Source organism: Anarhichas minor, unplaced genomic scaffold (genome assembly GCF_050575085.1).
Source record: "Anarhichas minor isolate MPS153535 unplaced genomic scaffold, ASM5057508v1 ptg000042l, whole genome shotgun sequence".
Classification (NCBI taxonomy): domain Eukaryota; kingdom Metazoa; phylum Chordata; class Actinopteri; order Perciformes; family Anarhichadidae; genus Anarhichas; species Anarhichas minor.
In genome coordinates, this window is record NW_027466488.1 from 2,798,495 (window position 1) to 2,820,142 (window position 21,648).

Here is a 21,648-nt window from a genome sequence, read left to right on the forward strand (position 1 = left end):
TCGTCTAACTTCACATCTCTTGCATTGTTTGATCACTTGGTACGGAAAAATCAAGACCAAAGACAGATTCATTTACCTGTTAATAGTTTTCAATACAACCTGTCCCATACATTTATGTTGAATGTGTCACATCAAAGTGTCCAAGTCTGCAGATATATTAACAATTCCTCTCCTTCCTCCTCTTCCTGCTCTCTCCACCTTCCCATCTCCCCTACACTCACCACCCTGCCTTTCTCCTTGCTGCATCCCTATACATTCAGCTGCTGCATGAATACACCACCTGCTTAATGAAGGATCCTGTTCCTATGCAGAAGCTCATCCTATTTGCCAGAGAGAGGAAAGAGCCTCATGGCTATACTTATTTATATTTCATACGGAGAATTAAAAATGACCATTTTAATTACTAATCATGCTGAATGATAAAATTGCAGATACGGCCAACATGAACATCTTTGTCCAAATACATTAAGATTTTAGTATTCCCCTTATACTGACTTTAACTGTTAATTTGTATTTTCCTCTCTCATGATGTATATTTATGACAATATGCTGCATAATCACACCACATTACTTAAGGTGTTGGGAGCATATGACATTTACATACAGTATGTCTGAATGCCTGTACATGTAAATGTATGTATCATCTTTGAGATAAATCAAAAAACAACAGAATAATGAAGGCATCTTTCAGGAGATGACATGCTGAATACATATGCATTTTACAAAGGCGTCTGATGTACTTCTAAATGATTTTAATGAACACTGAGGAGCTGTGGAACAAGAAAGAGAAAATAAGATTGACAGTGGCTTTAAAAAGGAGGAAGCCTTTTTTCTGTGTTCACTAATGCTGTCTGTCTGACAGTGACTGTCATTTGTAAAGGTACAATGTTGTGCTCTGTTCCAACAGCTACATGACAACCATGAGAAAAAATACTTCAGCAGTTCTAATGATGGACCTTAGAAACAGCTCAGTCTCAGACAGTGGGAGACCGAGCACCTTTCAGATAAATAACAGGTTGGCCAAGACGCTCATACACCGTATTATAACATACACACCTTTTGTGTGCCTACTGTAGAAGAATCTTCAGACAATCACTTGCCCAAACAAGCACTCCCCTGTTTACCAAATTAATTGTGAGTTCCTCCTCACTCTTTTTCCCCACAAGATGTTTTTTTGCACTTACTTTGCATGGGTATTGTAATCACCAATCAGAACAAGTTTGAAGTACAAAAAGGGACCCTTCTATTAAACTACAGCTGTCAACCTTTCGCTGACAACACAGCCTTGAACCCGCCACCCCAACATACCCACCCACCTCTTCACTGACATCAAACAGAACCTCAGACCTGGTTCCCTAATGCACATGCTATTTTTAACTAAGCGTTTCTAATAAGCTGCTGGGAAGCTGTAAATTTTTCATATGCAAGCACATATTTCCTTTGTGAAAACACAGAAACACACTTATTTGGTGATTAGCGACTGACAGAGGGGAGGAAAGGAACTGAATATGCTTGTATCAAATTGCATGCCTTTCAAAAAGGAGGAATCCTAATGCGAGGAGTCGTCTTCCTGTGCACCACAGGTATGAGTGAATTATTAATCGGCCAGCTCATTTTAATGCTTTTTAAAGTGCTTTATTTTGATGTGCTAAAACATACTTTTAGCCATATTCAGTCAGGCATGCATATCATTATTTCTTCCATCAAAGAAGAGTGTCGCCCTTTCAAAGAGCACAAACAACTCAGCCTCATTTAAAATAGAAGTTCGAATATCAAAGACATTTTACAAAGGCTAGGCTTCAAACACTGTGATGAAGTTTTTTTTCCCTACACTTTATAAAAAACTTAGGTATGCAAAAGGTCTGAATTGTTTTCCAGCTTTTAACCTGACTAGTGTAAATCAAAACATCCTGCAGTAACACACAACGTTAGACAAGTGAGAAGCATCTATCCAGGCCTGTTAATGTTCAGTGTCATCATTATCAGAACTCTCTTCTATTGAATAAGAGATGTCTTATCTGCCAGCACAGAGGCGTACAAAGTAAATTGTGCATAAAAAAGGAAAATGAAACGATATTTAATTTACACAGATGTTTCAGATATCTGTATAGAGTCTACAGTAAACAAAAGCGTTGTATATAATTAGATGCAGTGATGCGCATATACTATAAGATATGTGGGACAAAATCTACAATTTCAGATTCTTGCTTTAAACTTTGAGACCACGCTTCATTCATGTCGAGGACATAACGCCAGGCAGCACAGCTTGAAAGGTAGCCGTACAAATTCTGTGTTTAAAGAAGTGTCGACATCTTTCACACATCTGACAATCTATGGAAAAACTCTTTTTGCCACTGGCTGCACACAGAGCATCAGTGTTATTCAATTAGCTCCCTCTTCTTCTTTTAATAATTGTCAAAATAACTGCTCTAACTTAAATACTTCTGGTTATAGTACCACCAACAATAGTACAGTGCAATACTGCTATAATAACTGTAACTGGTGGTGTACTTTTACAATCATCAGTGCTGTCACCTTTCATTGCAAAATGTCCTTCTCTTAAAACAATATACAATATAAACTCAAACATTGGTCAATGTTTATACCTTTTTTTCACCATGTGGTGTAGTGATTGTCATAATAGGTCCAACAAACAGAGAGAGAAAAAAATTCCACACATGCATGCTGAACCATTCAAACTGGAGAAATAGCCCAATTGAATTTGCTCAAAATGTTCTTTTGGGACCTTCTGACCAAAGATTGTATTAGGCCTAAAGCTCCTCCCCTCTTCCTAAGCCCAACCCCCTGCTTAGGATTCACCACCTACACCTGTCAATAAAGAAGCCCACAGATAACACCATCCTGACCTGATAACATTAAACACAGGTAAGTGTTGTCTGTGTGTTTGTGTTCCTGTGTGTGTGTGTGTGTGTGTGTGTGTGTGTGTGTGTGTGTGTGTGTGTGTGTGTGTGTGTGTGCAGCAAAGTTGGGAAGGGGGCATTGCCATCACATGTGTGTACACACATGGCTCAGCTGGAATTATACATACAGGCCCCTCTCTTCACATCACCTATTGAGCAAAGACAAAACATGGGTCACATGTCGCCTGAACATGTCATCTAAATTGATAGTTTATCCTAAGTGTATCTGATGGGATTTAATGGCTGGAAACCTGCAGCATGAAAGTGGGAGTATTTTAGAGAGAGTGTTTAATGCTTAAAAAGGCTCTCAGTATTTTGATAAAAGTCTGGTTGTTCAACACCATTCAAGTGCAGGGCCACATGTTTCCTGTGAATAGTTTCCTAAATGTGTGTGGTGTAAATATTGGCCTTACCTGTCCCTTTGGTGAGCTCCTTCTCCCCCCCACTTTCTCTGTCTTTGGTTTGGTCCTCCTGGTCTGTGGTGGTCTCACTAGCAGCCTCCACATCCTCACTCAGCTCTCCTGAAGGGGGAGGGAGGATGGGATATGTAAATCACCACGCCATCAGAATTGGTGGAAGCACTTAAAGGGACGGCAGCGTTTTTTTCTATAGGAGCTTGCAACAATTACATATGCTGACACACAGTTGCAAGGCTAGCAGACAAAGAGGGCAGAATCTGCTTTCTGTCCTGTGCTGTCTGATCATCACTGTGAAATTTGTATTGACAATAATTATAAAATCAGAGTTATATCATAAGGGAAGATTATTGGCAAATATTTAATAGTATTATTATAACTATTATTTTAGATATTTTCTTATAATTATTGTAATTATTACGTGTGTATTGTATTGTATATTGTATTGAGAGCAAATATATTTTTCCATGTATTCAAGACCATGCCAATAATATGGTTTCCACCGTTTATTTGTGGACATATAACTGTGGAAAAAACCTCCCATGTGGTCTAAAGTGGGCAGATGGAAAAATAATTGAGCAGTTACCTTAAAAAGGAAGACCTTATAGTAGACAAGCCCTCATTCTTTTTCTCACACATGAACACAAACATTCATTACTATCCTGCTGCAATCTGCTACTTCACTTACCTACACAAGCCTCATTTCACTTCTTATATCTTACTATTGCAAAAAGAAAGAAAATCATAAATATTTAAAACTTTCAGAGCCACAATTCATTTTATTTTGATGCCAAGTCAAAGACAGAAGTCCCCTGTAACCACCTTAAAAGCCTCAGCTCGATATATCAGGCCATTTAGGAGCATTGAAGTCCAAACAATAGATATCCGATAACGCCATTTGTAAGTAACACACAGAGGAAAGATAGCAAAAACAGATAGTAAAAAGGGCATCAATCTTGTTTATTTCCCTCCAGTGCCCCCTGAACATCCCCTTTGCCTGTTAAGTTTGTTTAAAAGTAGTGGGACCTGCATGCAATAGCATTGATTTGACAACAGTAAACTAGGCCGCAGTCAATAGGCCCTATCAGTTATTACACACGTCAGCTAATTCTCAGCAAATGTACTTAAATGTTCTTTTGAAAATGCTTTCATGCTCAGGTCTCTACTCTATGAGCTATTGATATATTGACAATGCTACAACAGCTACTGAAATATCCTGTTCAAGTATTCAGCCCTGTAGTCATCACACATCCAATCTTAGCACTCCACATGACTACCCACAGCCAAAACCACTTTTATGACGTTACATTATCCACAACAGTCACTGTTTATCCTGTCAGTGAAACATTGCATACATTGTATACATACTTTTGACATAGTGTTCTCAAACTCTGGTATGACTCATTACCACAGATACACTTTGAATGCTTCTACATCTCTGAACCACATGGCTTTCCTCACAAACCTGATGGATTGAAGTCTTATACTCACAATATATTCAGAAACAATTCCCACCTAAATGTGTAAATAGAGATGCCTTATGCAAGTAAGTCATCTTTATTAATGAAAAATACACCATGGAAAATTATAGTTTTTTTTTGTTATTTGACATTTCATTCTCTGCTGTGTATGTGAAATTAAATTGACTTTGTCTTTTTCTCTGTAGGCCGAAAAAATATCTACAAAATATCTACAACAAGCGTGCTATTTTTAAGGCACATATAAAATGGTCTTGCCTGTTAAAGGTTGACCGAATACACACTATGGCTACATTAACGTATACAATTGTATTATGCATGCATATGGGGGTTATTAAGTTTAAAAACAATGAAAGTCAATGGGATTTGTATTACTGGCAGGACAAGAGCGATATCTTCCATTTTCTGCTCGCTGATAGCAATGCTGTAGGACACAGCTCTCTGAGCCGAGCGATTGTTGCATGTATTGTGTTGTTACACATTAATGCTGTGATCCAATGATCCCGTGTTTAAATACAAATATTTAAAAGGGATGACTGACTCCTTGTAAAAAAGCATATTTAAGTGTTCTCTGGATCCCACCCACATGAATACATTTTACTCTTTTATTTTCAACCATGTTTCTATGATGTTTCCAAGGCAACCCATGACTTCCATGCGGTGCAGCCCATCCCGTGCTGGTGAGGTGGATCTTAAACATTCCATGAAAACCAGAGACCTCCTACTGAGTCCCAAAATCCCATCTAACTCCTGCCTGCATAAATATCCGCAACTCTGTGAGAATTAGGATACTGTACAGCTGCATAGGTGCTCAGATTACAAAATAATCCGCAGGTAAATTTTTTCACCTTTAAAAAATGGGGCAAGGTGTAATTTCTTAGCTATGTGACACTTGTAGTGAGACTAATTCCCCACCTACACATTAATACACACGTTGTGCTTAAACATTACTGTGATAGACAGCCAACATTCTAATTCTGTTTATCTTCCCTCTACCCACCCCCAACTTCCTGCATACTGCGCACTGATATGTCTTCCTGTTTTCAAGACTTCTTTATTTAGATGTTTAATCAACGTTTATGACACTTTTAGCACACACAACACAGAGCATCGGCCATGATTTATGCAGAAATGCAGACATTTAATTCCAGGAGCAGTATTGCATCTTTAAGTGGCAAATGGCTTTGCCTATTCCTCATCTCATCTTCAACGGTATTACAGAATGATTAAAGCCAGGCCGACCATAATTAATGAAAGGTCATGAGTGGCCTAAGAGTAGGATGCAAATGAAAGAGACACTAAAACTGTAGCCAAAGATTAACTCTGAAAATAGATGAGGAGAAACACTCAAAGCTATGGCAGCAGGCCATTTCTAACCCAAATCTGAGAGACGTTAAGGACAATAGCCTGAAGGTTGTCTTCTAATTAATTGTCTTCATTAACCATCCTAATACAATGATATGAAACAGTTCCATTAATCTAATCATGCAAGCTGAATAAGCCCATTGCCGACACAGAGATTACACTCATCTGTTCTGAGCATATAAATATCAGCTTTGCTCTGCCATTCACTCAGTGGGGACAGTCCATAGGCTCTCTGTTCCAGCATTTTACACACAGACACGCGCAGACATACGCACACACTCACTCACATACACACACACATACGCACACGCACAAACACACACACACACACACACACACACATACACACACACTCACTCACATACACACACACATACGCACATGCACAAACACACACACACACACACCATACAGACACTTAGCAGCCTTCCCCTCTTGTGTTTTGCTAGTGAGTGCAGATGCTTAATCAGGCCCATAGGTGTCACTCTATACAAGCTGGGAGAGAGCAACTTGCTCACACACATTAATGAGGTGCGGGGAGGGGGGGGGGGGAGAAGGGGCCGAGCAGCAACAGACAGAAACACACGGGGAAGGGGAAAAGGGAAGAAATGTGTGGAGATGACAAAAGCAGATGCTATGCAAGAGGCGTCCGGTGAAGATGAGACACTGAAAACGGCAAGATTACCTTCAGATGCGAGAGAGCAGCCTTCCTTTCCCCTGAAGAGCAGTGATTACACTAATGCTAATCAGACTGACAAGCACAAACGGCCTAATAAATAATTGATAGTAACCACTGCACTTTCCAGTATTCCTTCCCAGACTGTAGAGAAGAGCAGAAGCAAGTAATAATAGTCACTCTAGATATCTTTCACTAGGTCAGGCTCCTCCTCCATCCTTGGCCTCAGCAGAATACACCGCTATGATGATAACTGCCTTTCTTAAACTACAGAATTGCAGTCCTACCTGAGAATGGCTCCAGTCTTCCTTAAACAGCAGTGACAGTCTGCTCTCTTTTGTTGCATATATACAGAATCTCAGTCAACAACACTGTCTTGTCTGTCTCTCTTGGCTTTCGTAAGTCCTGGAGAAGCAGCGCGGGGGCTGAGCTGTGCTTCTCCCTCTCCCCGGCTCTTGAGTAGGGTTGAGCTCTGCTTCTCTCTGGGCTCTTGTGTGGAGCTGTGTGTCTAAGCTCTCATTACTCTCATTTTGATTATTGTGGCTGTTGTTATAATTTTAACCAGGTTTCACAGAACCGCACTGTAAATCAGAGAGGTGTGCTTCCCCCCGCTTTATCCAGGGCTGGACAGCTTCCTTTTCTTTAACGCTGCACTGTCGGATAAAAAGCAATCTTATTTCACACTTCACAGACTCTATCTCCCCTACTTTTTTAAAAATCCCCCTCTTGCTCCCCCCATCATCCCTTGCACCCTTTACTTATATCAAAGTTGGCCTGACTCTGGACTGGAGGGTGCAAAATGAAAGTGACAGGAGGGTACCGTGGGACAATGAGACACAGGACCCATGCTGAGGGCTTTCATGCATTGTACGCTCCTCATATCAGCACCTCTGCGCCCCATACACAAGACCCCCCTTTTAAAGCACAACACACAGGAAAACACTACGACCCCTAAGAAACCCCCTCCGCCTCACTCACACAGACGCGCGCACACACACACACACACACTCACTCACTCACTGACAAAAGCTACCTCCTTATGCCCTCATAAGCTACCTCTCATAAAACCACAACAGAGCAAAACACGGCCACAATCGAGCCAGAGACAAGAAGGGCTTTTGCTTATGAACACCCAATAAACCACAACATGGTATTATCAGTAACCATACAGGCCACTGCGCTACAAAGCTTTGTTAAAATGTGTTATGTGTCCACAAAAAAATGCTTTTTAAATAACATGCTGATTTGTGTGTTAATCAACCTTATGTATTCCAGATGTATTCATATATATTAACTACAACTTAGAGATACATTCAAAAAAGCAAATAAAAAATATTTAAAATGAATGAAAGTGTAGTAAAATACACATTATTGCCAATTAGAATCAATGTAGTAAAATGTCAGAAAACGCATACAAACACAAGACCTGCCACACACACACAGACACACAGACACACACACACACACACACACACCAAATGAAAGTGTATCTGCCTCTGTACTCTTTTCTCACTCGTGCTCTCGCTCCCACACACTTTCACATTTTGAAAAGAAATAAGAGTAGGCTACCTCAGCGCTGCTGGTCGGAGTAACGTGTTAGATTCCTGACCTGTCTATGGGGGGACTCGCTGGCCTCTCCCTGCTGGCCCTGCTGTGACCTCAGGATCTAAATGTGAATGAATACTTTGTGTCTCCATGGGGCTGAGGGCAGGAGGGGGAGAGGAGGAGGAGGTGCAGGAGATGGAGGAGGGGTACGAGGTTAGGGCAGCTAATAACTAAAAAAAACTTTAAACGGCAAGTTAATCACAAACAGCAGTGATAGCTCACACTGCCTTAGAACAATATCGTGGCTTCCCCTCCTCCACCGCTCTCCAGGTGGTGCCTGCTCATCAAACCAGCCCCATAGGTCTTCCACACAACACTTAATTTGATCCCCATTGCCTTTCAAAGTCACTGACAACTTTAAAGGAAACACTCACCGCATTCAGGTCACAAAGAGTCACACGTAGAAGTCATGTATTCTTTCACAGAAAAGAAACGACATTAACGTGGCTGCTTTTTTGTGCTCTTGATACTCAGTAAGTTAGAAACTGTTATTAAGCACCATGTGATGTATTAAATACATTCCCTAACGTGTTATCTCATGGGAAATAATACTAATTAGAAATACTTCTCGTGATAATGGCATGTTTAGATACATTGCAAATAAAGTGGATAAAGTGAGTGCCGCTCTAGTTCTTTTCTCTTTGTGTTTTACTTGAGTGATGAAGGAGAGGAGGATCTAGGTTAATGTGGCTGCACAGGGAGTGAGCATTCAGGGACTGCTCACTCTTCTGTCCCAGTAGACACACACGTACACACACACCACACACTGTGACTTCCTTGAATGTCCAAGATGATGACCGCTTGCTAGTACATATTATGTCCACAATGGAAGATGCAGGCTGTACTTTTCCCTGCTAGGATGGTGGGCTAAAAGCCTGGATATGGGGCAAAAACATCACTGGGCATTGCTCTCCCATCTACTCTGCCTGAGGGACATTGTCCTGCACAAAGAGTCACTCTGCCTCTCTGCCACCCCCCCCCGCCATGCATCTATGCTTGTTGTCTTCCACTGCTGCCTCCTCTTAAATCAACCTCCTTTTATAAATGCATCTTTTTCTTTTTCCTCCAGCTCACACTACAATGCCTTCACCTATTTGCAGCTATTCAAAGGGACAAAACAGAATTGGGGTGGGTTGACGGGAGTGTGGGGGTGGCTGAAGGGTTGTCTGAAAAGAGATGGGGGGGGGAAAAAGCATCACCGCTGTCATGAAGGGCAATCACATCAACTCTGAAATATTCACCAGTGGGTTGGAAAATGCGATGGTACAGTTATGACAGGCGAACAGGCGACTCCCCCCACTCTAGCCCACAGTCCCCCACCCCTCTCTCCATCAGGGCGGAAGCATGGTGGACACTCTGAATATGTATAACCCGGAAAATGTATTGATTTTTCATTTGGCGAAAAAGGGACACAAAAATCACATAACCTAAAACTGTCACAGCTCTTTTGTTCATAGCTCATCTCTCCTGATGTTTGGCTTTTGCCACAAACTCTCTTTAATTACCAGGTACAGCGAGCTTCAGAGCCTATCTCCACAGAGACACAGCCACATACAGCCTGCTGGGCTTAACAAGACAGCACACATCTATTATATATGACATACACCCAGCAGCTTTTGTTTCATATCTGACTAATAAGCTCACTGAATATGACTATACCCACAGTTTGTTTCGTTATTATACACACAATATAGAGCAAAAATCTTTCTTGAAGAAAATAAAAAATAAAGCATGCCACATTAAAAACAGTATGTTCATTTTAAATACTAATGCTGGATAGACCCAGGATTTATTTGATGTGCTTTTCTGAAGCGGTTCTGCCTAACATGAAATTCTAGTATCGATCTAGGTTTTCCCAGGTACAGGCAGGTGCTTGTATGTTTGTCTGAGTGTGCACACTTGTGTATGTGTGTGTCCATTAACAGGTACTTATCTGTTTATCTCTCCTTTTAGGCACTGCAGACCAGTACAGTGGACTGTCTGAAAAAGATTCCTGCCTGTCGATTTATCGAATGCACCATTTGCATACCTTTGTAGTGCATCCATCTGCCTCTGGACTGTTCTGTGGAGGTATTATCTCAGAAAATCAATGTTGCCGTGGTTGGATATATCTAGCGCCTACCTTGGCGCGTGTTAGGAGTCCGGCTCACGGCTCCCACATGGGTCCTATTTAAATGAGTCCTGCCAGCTCAGAGGCTTTCCTGCTGGTCCTTCAATCTTTGTAAACTTAAAGTACACAAACACATTTCTTAGCATGCCCCGCCAGAGTGGGCTGGTTTGCCGTTCTCCGTGATGGTCATCCTGCCTCCCTGTCTTCATCCACAGCCCAGGGCTTAACCAGATGTTTGTTTATGAAAGCGTGCACCCAGATAAAACAGAATCCGACAAGGTTATGAATACCGATTTTGCTAATCAATTTTATTCAAAATATAGGGTACTATTGATGTGTGTTTAACAGCCTGCTAAGTTTTAGATGTTTCAGGACAGTTGAGAGGAGAGGTGGAGGATGGTGGGCTGGTGTTTTATCTTATTTATATAGTACGCTTATTTTTACAGATTTACCTGGAGACAGTGTGTGTAGGGACCTCACTATGGATATATATTTTTTTCTGGTAGAAACAGCAGTGGATACACTGGGCAACTTTTCTTCTAACAACCACCCCGGCTGGTTGCTCATAGCTAATTGCTAAAGAAATCCAATGATTACATTGCACAGGCACTTTAAAACATCCATGAGAGTGCTACCACTTATTGAAAAAAAAAAACTCTTGCTACCTCTATCCATTCAGTTTCTAATACAAATCAAACACAGGGAGCTTTCTTTCACCATTTGTCTTTCTTTCTGTTCCTCTTTGCATAGCCCATCCATTACTTTCACATGAAATATGAAAAGGCAATATCCTCTCTGTGTTTGTACTGAAGCGTAATGCGATTGTGTTGTCATTTATAGGAAATAATCGCAAACCTCTCTTTCATTTTCCAGTTCAAACAACCATGAAAAATTAGCCTTCAATGTCAGGGAGGACAACAAAGGGATGCACACAGACTATTGCTTCACCACCGCGCTTGACATTTCTCCCTAATAGGAAAACGGGTGGTTGTTTCTATCTTTCTTTTTCAATCTTTTCGTTTTCTAACCTCGTTTCTTCCCTAATTAAAAAGTTCTGCACTCAGATCTTTGTAAATCCTTCGTGCGTCTTTATTCGGCGAGGAGGGTCTATAAGTGAGGAAGGGTCGAAGGGTTAGAAAACTCTGGTCCCATGCACATTGCACCCTGCTCATTAGCACCCCTACCCCTTTCTGCTAATGGCTACTGTTGGAGGGAGATGTCGCCAGACAACCACTACGGGGCCTAGGTCGCCGTGACTACCGTCCAGCAGCCTGATAGATAAATAATTCAAGACCTATCAGACTCCCCGGCAGCAGAGCAGTCCCAAAAACACACACTTAGGACACAGCTTGTAGAGGCTTTCCTAACTGATCAGCATTTAGTCCTTACAAATGATGTACAACCAGATGTCTGTACAAGACCCCACACAATTAGCCTTAGCAGAGGATCTTTTAAATTTAGAGAAATCTTTATTGTCAGTGTGAGCAGCAAAGTAATGGTAATTGCTTTCGGTATTACTGCCATTAAAGGCTCAATAGGCAGGTTGTTTTCCACTGTAATTATGTACAAAATAATCAACCAACTTTGCAGTGCAATAATTGGAGATGTGTTTAACCAACTTAATGTTTTTCTTGCGACAATAGGTATGGAGAAACCGAACAAAACAGAATATCAATACTGCGAGGTATCGTAAGTATGTCGAATACTTATTATTTTAGTTTGTGAGCAAGAATAGTAGAATAGATCACCTTTCTTTGCGAGTTGATAAACCTTTGATGTATTCATATGATATTATCAAGGCAGATATGTCCATATTTATGTCTCAATCCAAACTGAAATCAAAACATTTACTCAGAGAGTTATATATTATCAGCACCTTTCTCTGGGTTATGAGGCATCAGTGTTGTACTCTTCTTCCTTTGACTTCTACTTTTCACTCTCTGGAGTGAAGAGAGGTTTATTTCAGAACTGGATAACAAAATCACATCTTGATGTCTATTCAAACGACTCTTATGGTTTTCTCCTAACTTAATACTTAATTCTTATTTGCATACTTTTAAAACTGGATTTCAGCTGGCAGTATGGCTTGTGATGCATATAATGAAATTTCCTCTCAAAAGGCTAATGAAAAAGACTCATCTCGTGCAATTAGCCGCTCCTTTATTCACTTCTTGTAATGTATTAATTTATTATCACATAATTCTGGCAGCATCATTTATTTATTTGATTATACACACACACCTTACTGCCTTAATTACGAAATAGACTCGGAGCCAGATGATGGGATGCAATGGACCAACTCAACCATCATTTAAACTAGTTATCCCTCTAATCTCAGTGGTATATCCAGCCTGTATTAATCCGAACCTAATCAGTATGCCTAATTGCTTTAGGCTTTCAATTTTACCTGAGATTCAAAAATGCCTCGGAATAACACTTGACAGAGCACCCTGCATGACAGCTGCTTTTATTGCTGTAAAGGTTATCCAAATCACTCTCATGGTGGGTCAAATCGTATCTCTTTCTAACTACGGTTTGATTATTATAAGATAGATCTATCCAAACAACATAAAGCTATACCGTTTAAAGGCATGTGCTTGTGCAGAACACGTATGTAAGCAAACTTGTCTTTGCTTGATTCTTCATGAACATGTCATAATACTGTGAAAGTGGGCTGAAAGCTCCTAGAGGGGTGGAACCGTGCTGCCCGCTGTGCTGCTCTCCAGAGAAAGAGACTTGGAGTGATTACAGTCAAACACTGCTTCTCAGTTATCTTTGGCTCAGCCACAGGAGAGGGAGAGACAGGCAAGGGAACAAAATGGAACTGATGATGTGGCTAAAACACGGGCCGGATATTCTTAAATGACCAAAATGACGAGTATGTCTCATACTGCTCTTGTAACATTTACCCCATGTTTTAAAAAAAAATAAGCAAAATGAAAACCCACGGCACCCCAGTAGCAATCACTGAGGCCAAGAGATCATAGGATCAGCACCAAGACTGTCTGATGTCAACTAGCAGCAAGACAGCAGTTTACAACAAAGTACATTCTTCCCAAACACTGTTAAGAACAGCTCTGTAGGGGAAGAGATATTATTAGAGACATTTCAAATGCCCTTGGATTCTGAAGTGGAGGCCAATTAAATGGCTTTGCAGCATCCATTTTGTGCCAAGTGAACAGGTATGAGCAGGAGGGGGAGGGGGAAGATTTGATGGAAGCCGGGAGGCAGAGGGGAGAGAGAGCACTGGCAGGTACGTGTGGTACCTGACCGGCTTATCAGCAGATTCCACTAAATGCATTTTCAATTTATGCACATTTGTGGAACATTACGATGACACAACATCAAATCATTTAAGGTAACTTTTACTTTTACAGGAAACGCTTATGCTAATGCAGGGGTCTGAAGCAATCGTAAAACGTATGGCTTTTCTACCCGCCTCCTCCTCAGTGCAGTGCTGACTGTGCATGTAGGCATGGAAATGAGCAGGTTGGTCAGAGTTGCGGAGTCCGTAGCCTCGCTAAGGCATGGTCAGGGATTAACAACCCCTATGGAGACCAATCCTGCTGCTAAATTGGTGCTGTGCTATACCATATCTTGCATTTTTATTGTATTCATGGCTGTGGTTGTTAGTGTTGCTGTCGTTTTTATAATAGTGCTGTTATTGTCGTTGCTGCAGAAGACTCTTCTCACTCATTAGCCAGAGGTTGGCGAGTTAGGGGTGAGAGCCCGGTAAGGTACAAAATTAATTATTCATCTCAGTGGTTGATGCTTGGGTGCTGCTATGGGGCCTAAAGCAGGGACTCTAACTAGCAGATGTCTGTCCCTGGAGGACTGCTGGAATAAATAATTGAAAAAAAAATGTTATGCCATGGGTGTCAGTTACCAGGAGAAAGCAAACACTAATCACCAAACTAATCATTAAAACAAGCTGCCAACAAAAAATATGTCTCTCTGTGGATTCATGGTCCCTCCCCTGTGTACTGATCCAACATCCTAAAGCTCCATCATGTCCTCAGTAGATCCTGCTTTGGCTCATGAAAGGGCCCAGATACAGCCCCCTCCTCTCCATTCAGCCATGGCTTCTGTTGGCTCCATGCAGCCAGGACCAGTGGCCTCCTGAGAAGGCTGTGATAAGAATTCATTTCTTCCTATTATGTGCTCTTGTCCACTGCCTCAGTTCATCAGTTCAGTGCAACCAAGTCAATGAAAGGGCCTGTAATGAAGCAATCAGATGCAGCGTGGTTCTCTGGGCCCAGCACTCCATTTTCCACTCCCAGACCCTAGCTCCCAATGCAGGGTGTGCGTTGGGGTGGGGGGTGTCGAGGGTGAGAATGGACACAGTCTGCACAGAGGCATTAATTCAAGACCTTGTCTTTCATAGACTGCTGGATAAGCTGCTTTCACATGTGCTTCACACCAGGTCTGCTGTCTCCCGTGGATTCAGAGAATCATCCGGTTTTAGAGAGCCCCGTTAGTTTAACCAGGTTTCAACATTCCCACTAAACCAGCCAGACAGGTTTCTGCTGGACTCTATGCTCAGGTTACCAGCAAAGCATCTAACTGCATCTAACCTTTTCTCTCAGTTGTCTCCACTGCCATCCCGTCTCTCTCATGCCTCCACCACTTACATCTCTTCAACATGTGGAAACTATTATGGAGAGTTTAGGAGAGGAATGTATGTGTTGAATGTTAATCAGTGCCTTAAAGTAGAGGATTCTTGGTCTCCAATGTCTTGTAATGCTGTGAAAGTTTTATTTCAAATTAAAAAGGGCCTTTTTGATCTACCTAATATTGTTTTCTCTCCCTTCGGGGGCTGGGAATGGTTGGTGTTATCTTTGATCAGCCTACCTTCTTTAAACTCTCTTACACACACACACACACACACACACACACACACACATACAGTACAACACACATGGTTGTAGTATTTTATGGTCTGTGCTACGGAGTGGTCAGGGTTCAATGCTAGGGTGCCAAGGCTTGGTGGGGGTTTCTGGCACAACTTCATGTTCTTCCAAGGTGCATATAGAGAAGGGAAAATGTCTGAAGAGGTCAAAACTTCAGTAAAACTTGTAGTATAGAGAACAACTTTATTCTAAGGCATAAATACTAAATAACAGAGTACAAAAAGCGGGTAAAAACTCAGGTTGGTAAAAAGCAACAATGATGCTTTCAAGTCACTAACACACCTAATGCAGAGACAAACTTGTTCTCTTCGTAGCTTAAACACTAACGGGTTTTCCTTCATCCTCTCCATCTGTACCTCCTTTTCTACCCTCAACAGTTCACCTGCTGCCAACTTTGGCAGAAAGACCCTGCGGCTGGATTCTACCTGACAAGAGCTCCTTAACAAGCAGCAGTCATTAACCTCAGGAGCAGGCAGCTGCCATGTGATGTAGTGCACTCGGCCTGCTGCAGAAGGGCCCTATTGATCCAAGACATACTTGGTGCCTTCCCGGATGTTTATAATCAATATGCAAATGGCCCGCGGCATTGATTCAATATTAATTTTCAATTAGGGAATTCTCGGGGGGTCCTGAGGGGTCAATACAGAACTATTCAGAGTAAAGGCTTGAGCAAGTTGCAGGCATTGACGTTCCTCTACCCAAGACAACTTACTTACTGTTTATTTAGCCTGCCCTGCTGTAAGTCCCGATTAAGGCTTCAGATAATGGGGTGTGAGACAGATGGGCCTTTCTACACTTCTGCAACAGCCATTACATAAACTGGATTTTGGTGTAAAGGTCTTGTACTAACTAATAAGTCATCATCTCATACTTAGTTCTGTTTCTTCTTTTGTCAAGTCTGTTTTATACTTGAGTATAGAAATGAACCTTACCATTAACATATTTGTTTTTACGTATTCAATGCAGCTCTCTCCTACAAGGTCAGAAATAAGTGTTTAATACATGAATGCATTTTAGGTGTTACTTATTGAATATGCAATTACATTAACACATTTAAGTGATGCTTGTGCCTTACACAGCTAAACAAACACATTTTTCAGACAAGCTTCCATTATTAATTGAAACCAACTGCAGCCGCCATGTAATGGTCAACGAGTGAAAAGCATTTACTGTAAATGGTCAGAGGAAGACATGGAGAGTAGGGACCTAATGTCAGTTACTTAACACTCTATTATTTCCAAAGTCAGACTTAAAGGTATGCACCAACTGACACATTATACCTTCTCCTTTGTTCCTTAACAAGAGACGTGGACTGAAATGCAGAAAACCCTGTTTTACTTACATCATAAGAGGATGAGATGAATGGAAATGTTGAGCAATGAATGAGGTAATGAACTCCAGGTAAGACAATTCTCACTTTAAAACATACAACAATATGATTGATTTATAAACCTGTTATTATTCATGTACAGACAGTGTGTCTATCAGAGGGAGCAGTGGTTTGTTACTCGGCTTGGTCTGTCTGGCTTGCTCTTTGTTCCAACTGTCAAGACATTCAGGCTTTTGTGGCTATGGAGACACACTACAGACATTCTTCACCGCAAACTATACTGCATGTAACATGTATAATTAGAGGTGTAATAATTACATGGGTCTGGAGTTATTGGCCAACAAATGTGTCTGTTATAGTACAGTCATCTGTGCTATCGGTTAATGGTTTTGTTGCATGAACAGTTGACACCTCGCTCTGACTCTGTACCTCTACGTCTACTGTACAGATAGCATTTGAGAAGAAGAGGATCGAGGACTGAGAGAAAGAAGAAGGATCCTCACGACAACAATAACTTATAGCTCTACAACCATGAATCCCCATATAAAGGAACAAGATGAAGAGGATTAGGTTAGAATTTGAAGCTTTACTTAGCTGGTTTTGTAACTTCAAGACATTAACATTAACTCTTTTTGACTCTTTTTTTAAATGTATTTTCAATTTCACAATATGTCAATTTATATATATATATTGGGCTGTGAATAGACTGGGAGTGCAACCGTACAGCCATTTTAACTCACAGAGCAGTTAAGAGGCAGCATGAGAAAATTGCTAAGAGTAAAACAGAGATAACCTGGTTGGACTATTTGCTGCGCTTTCTTGTAGATGCACTGCCTGAGGTAATTGGTTTAGGGATAACATTAATTACCACATTGCTCATTAATGGATGAAGCCTTTATTGGTTGCATTGATCAGCAGGACCTGTTAGCCATCATCCTAAGCAATGGTGGATGTAACAAGCTTACATATTGGCATATCAATTAATGCAATCAATTCCTGTCTAGCAGTTGCCATTCCCCCTCTCTACCCCGCCCCCTTACTATCGCCCCTTCTTTCTCCTCTATCATGTATCTGGGTGGCCAGGACAAAAAGCCCACGTCAAACCACAGTTCATTAAGGGATTTCCTAATTGTTCCTTAAACTGGGATCGTTGCACAGTAGACTGATTGAGCTGATGATAGGGTGTCCGGGCAAAACGTTTCTCTGATTGGCCACTAGTAAGAGTAGTCCAAGGGTGCACACAGGAGGTGCAACGTACAAACTGGGAGAAAGAAAGTTCAACTGATCTGACACACATGCTGTAACTTGACACTCTAACTGCACTTCATTCCTGTCTTTTTCAAAAAGTTCAGGAGTTTTAACAAATGTGAGTTGTATCAACATGCATAACTACTTGCTTCTCAAGTAATTATCATTCAAAGTAAATGCATCTGAAAACATTACACTTTTGGAGTAAGTTGTATTAAAAAACGATCCTAAATTAATGGAGGAATCTGATCATTACATTTCATATGTAGTAGGGGACCTACCCTTCCATTCATATTTGTATCTCACATTCTGCCTTTACTCAGAAAAAAAGCCTGCTTAGTTTCAAACTTCCTTTTTTATATAAGATCAATGCACCTTTCTAAAGAGTCATTGATTACAATTTGGATCCCCCTTATGTCCCGCATGCTCCAAAGGGGCGACTGGCTTCAAATACAAGGCTGATGTGCCCTGGTATAACATGGTGAAATGGGTAGAACATCATGAATGAATGAGGGAGCAGGGTGTGATAACAGAGCACACCATGACAAAGTGGAGGGATTTACCGTTGGGCCCGCAGCACTTCATTTGCTTAATAACAGATCATTCTATAAGAAAGTGGCTGCTCTGAGGGGGATATCACCCAACGAGGATGTCTCACTTGCAGAAATCCTATTTGAAGACAACACCTTTTGAGCGCTCATCCTCCTCCACGCCTAAGACGATCAACGCGCATGACAGGCCCCATTAATATGACGCCCTGTGTAACCTTGCTCTTTCTCACTCTCCTCCAACAGGAACAAAACTGATAGCCAAGGAGGAGGGGCATTATGTTCCGACTGAGCATGTTAACGGGAGGGGTGGTGTTGAAAAGATGTCTTATAGTACATATCCTCCTCTGAGTCATCTCATAAGAGGTGAGAGAAGTACATGGAACATGGGTGGGAGCTGCGTTTGTTTTCTTGGAATCATGTTGGAGACAATATTGCCCTCTGTGATGGTCATCCTCATGTCTCTTGAATCTATCTAAAATAAAACTTGTTTTTTGCAAAGGGGTTTGGTTTCGTTCACTTCTGACTCCTATCTCATACAGTGTTCATTGCATCTGTGGCTCCCTAACCAAAAGGCATCACACATTATATTTCAGAGGAAACAGAACAAAAATAACATTACTAAGGCCACCATACAAATACAGTTCACCTGAAACCATCAGTATAGCACTATACTAATACTATAAGTATAGTGCAGATAACCATAGAAATGTACAAACCATCTAAATAGGATTTTCTGTCTCTAAATTGTGTTTACATATAATCTTTAGGGGAAAAAAGCATTTTCAGACAGGCAAGTCAATGATGACTGCCCACACAGCACTCTTCCTATATACAGTATATTAAAGCCTAAACTCTTGCCTTACATTTGATCAAACATCATTCTGACAATCTAAGCTAAGTCTATGCCCACTCCACTGTTAACAAAACCTGCTTAACAATTACATATGCTATTGTAGCAATAGATAATTCTTAAATACACTTTGTGGAACATGCCTCTGGTGATGGCCACAGCAATTCTGTGAAGGTCATTGAGAGGAGACAACATATTTGTTGGACAGTGTTATGTGTCGTGTGACAAAGCAGATGTGCAGGCAGTTAGTCGGACAACCCTTACTCGCTCGATGCAGGACCTCCTGAAGGCCCCTGTCCCCTGAGCAACACACAAGTGGGCTGAGCAATTAACAATTTCATGCTGATTGCCTGAAGCATGTTTTGCTATGCCATAAAGATAATAGCATGAAGGGTGCAGCGGCAGCAGCCCCCTCTCCCCCCTCCTCCGGTGATCCTCTATTGCTTCCATCTCTCAATTCTCTCCTGTGCAATTCACATGTTAGAATGGCGCTCTGCCTGCTTGCTTTATTAAAGACACTCTCCCGGCTTAGAGGGCGCATTTAAGAAAAAAAATATATAAAGATGACTCCCTGAAGAGTAAACAGGGATGATTATTAAAGGGAAGGAGAAAACTAGAGTCTTGGTCTCCCACTGGCTTCTTGATTTGAAAGTCTAATTTGGCAACTGCACACAACAGGCGTGCAGGTAGACAAAACAAACAGGTTCCATTTCCCCAGACAAAGGGAGCATGCTCAGAGTTGCGGCGTGACAGCCCTCATCTTCCTCATTCTCTTACCCAGTATGTCATGACAGCAAACCGCTCTGACCATGGAGCTCACCGCTATGCAACAGGAAAATCTGTGCACCACTAAACCTGCTATTCATCTGCAGGGCATATAAAAGAGTGCAAAACACTGCAAGAATGTGGCACAGAACATGAGACTTCCTCCCTTAAAGTGCCTTTGTAGTGTGGGTGTTAATGGTGATGTTGTCTGTGAAAATAAAATCTGAATCTTTTCCCCCACAATTGTTAACATCCATTTCTCTAGCAAGTATCAATTATCAAATAAGTTTATTTCATTTTTAGAAAATTCAGTATGTTCTACTGTCACTCACTATAATAAAAATACATTGTGCATGGTGCAAACAGACCCCAGCCATCACTACTAATGTGTGGACAACACTTACCTCAGGCTGGTGAGTTCACATTACCCTCAGAGAAGCCATACATCACCTATTATTTTTAGCTGAAGTGCTGTCTTGATACCACTAATGATGTTCCTATGTTAATGAATGCAGATTTTATTAATGCAGTGTCTTTGTAGATCATATTGGCAATGTGAAAATGTATTATTTTTGACTCCTGGTTTGAACAGCACTGATAAATTCATATACCCCAATTTAAGGAGGTGTCTTGGAATCATTGCAGGTGTGTTTTACACAGTGAGAAGCTTTCTATTACCCACTATTACTTCAGTTCACTTTGTCACTAGTATCATAGTGGCAAATAGCCTCTGGATACAATTTGCATTTCCTTTTCTGAATATGGCAGTAAAAAGTTTTTTAGAGGAATCACTTTTGCATTGAAATACACTCGTAAATGACTGCCTGCATTAAGTCTGACCGTCTCACTATTCAGACGGCATATTATTAACAATCTACCCCCATTGTCATTGTTTTTACTATGTGAAAACAAACCCTGAAGACATAAGGAGGAGCTGTGGACAAAGGGTTGCGCCACCAGCCCCCTCTGGCCCCCTGCCCCGCCCTCTCTGACCCCCCTCACCTCCCAGGCTTCTGCTTGCCCTTCCACCCCCCGGCTGTGTGTGAAAGTCCAGCTGGCGCACTGACAGCCACGACATCTCAGCTGAACGTGGCTGCATTACAGGCCCCACATTGTTTATGATATGGAGCCTGTCATTAATTTGCATTCTTAAGTGGCAAACACACACACACACACACACACACACACACAAAACCCTGTGATAAGGAGAAACATGTTTTTGCGTTAATTCATACGATACAATGTCACACCCCCAACCACAGACACACCAACAACACACACATACACACACTTATAAATTGCAGTCACATCCCCCTGCTAGAAGGGGATGATAATTGCAGACGGCCAATAAATTACTGCTGCCTCCACATCAATTATAAGCATCACGTCTGGCAATGAGGAAAATGAGATCTTGTGACAAATT

At 41.4% G+C, this 21,648-nt stretch overlaps 1 protein-coding gene across 3 annotated transcripts in view; it reads right to left on the reverse strand.

Moving 5' to 3' along the window:
- The window catches only part of zfhx3b (zinc finger homeobox 3b), a 136,096-nt gene that overhangs the window by 24,172 nt on the left and 90,276 nt on the right, over positions 1-21,648 (reverse strand). For 2 of the 3 annotated variants that reach the window (XM_076109885.1, XM_076109886.1), the window contains exon 6: positions 3,335-3,442. The exons of the other annotated variant lie outside the window; for it this stretch is intronic. In XM_076109885.1, coding sequence (XP_075966000.1) covers positions 3,335-3,442 — 108 coding nt within the window. The remainder of the gene's footprint in view (positions 1-3,334; positions 3,443-21,648) is intronic. 3 annotated transcript variants of the gene reach the window in all.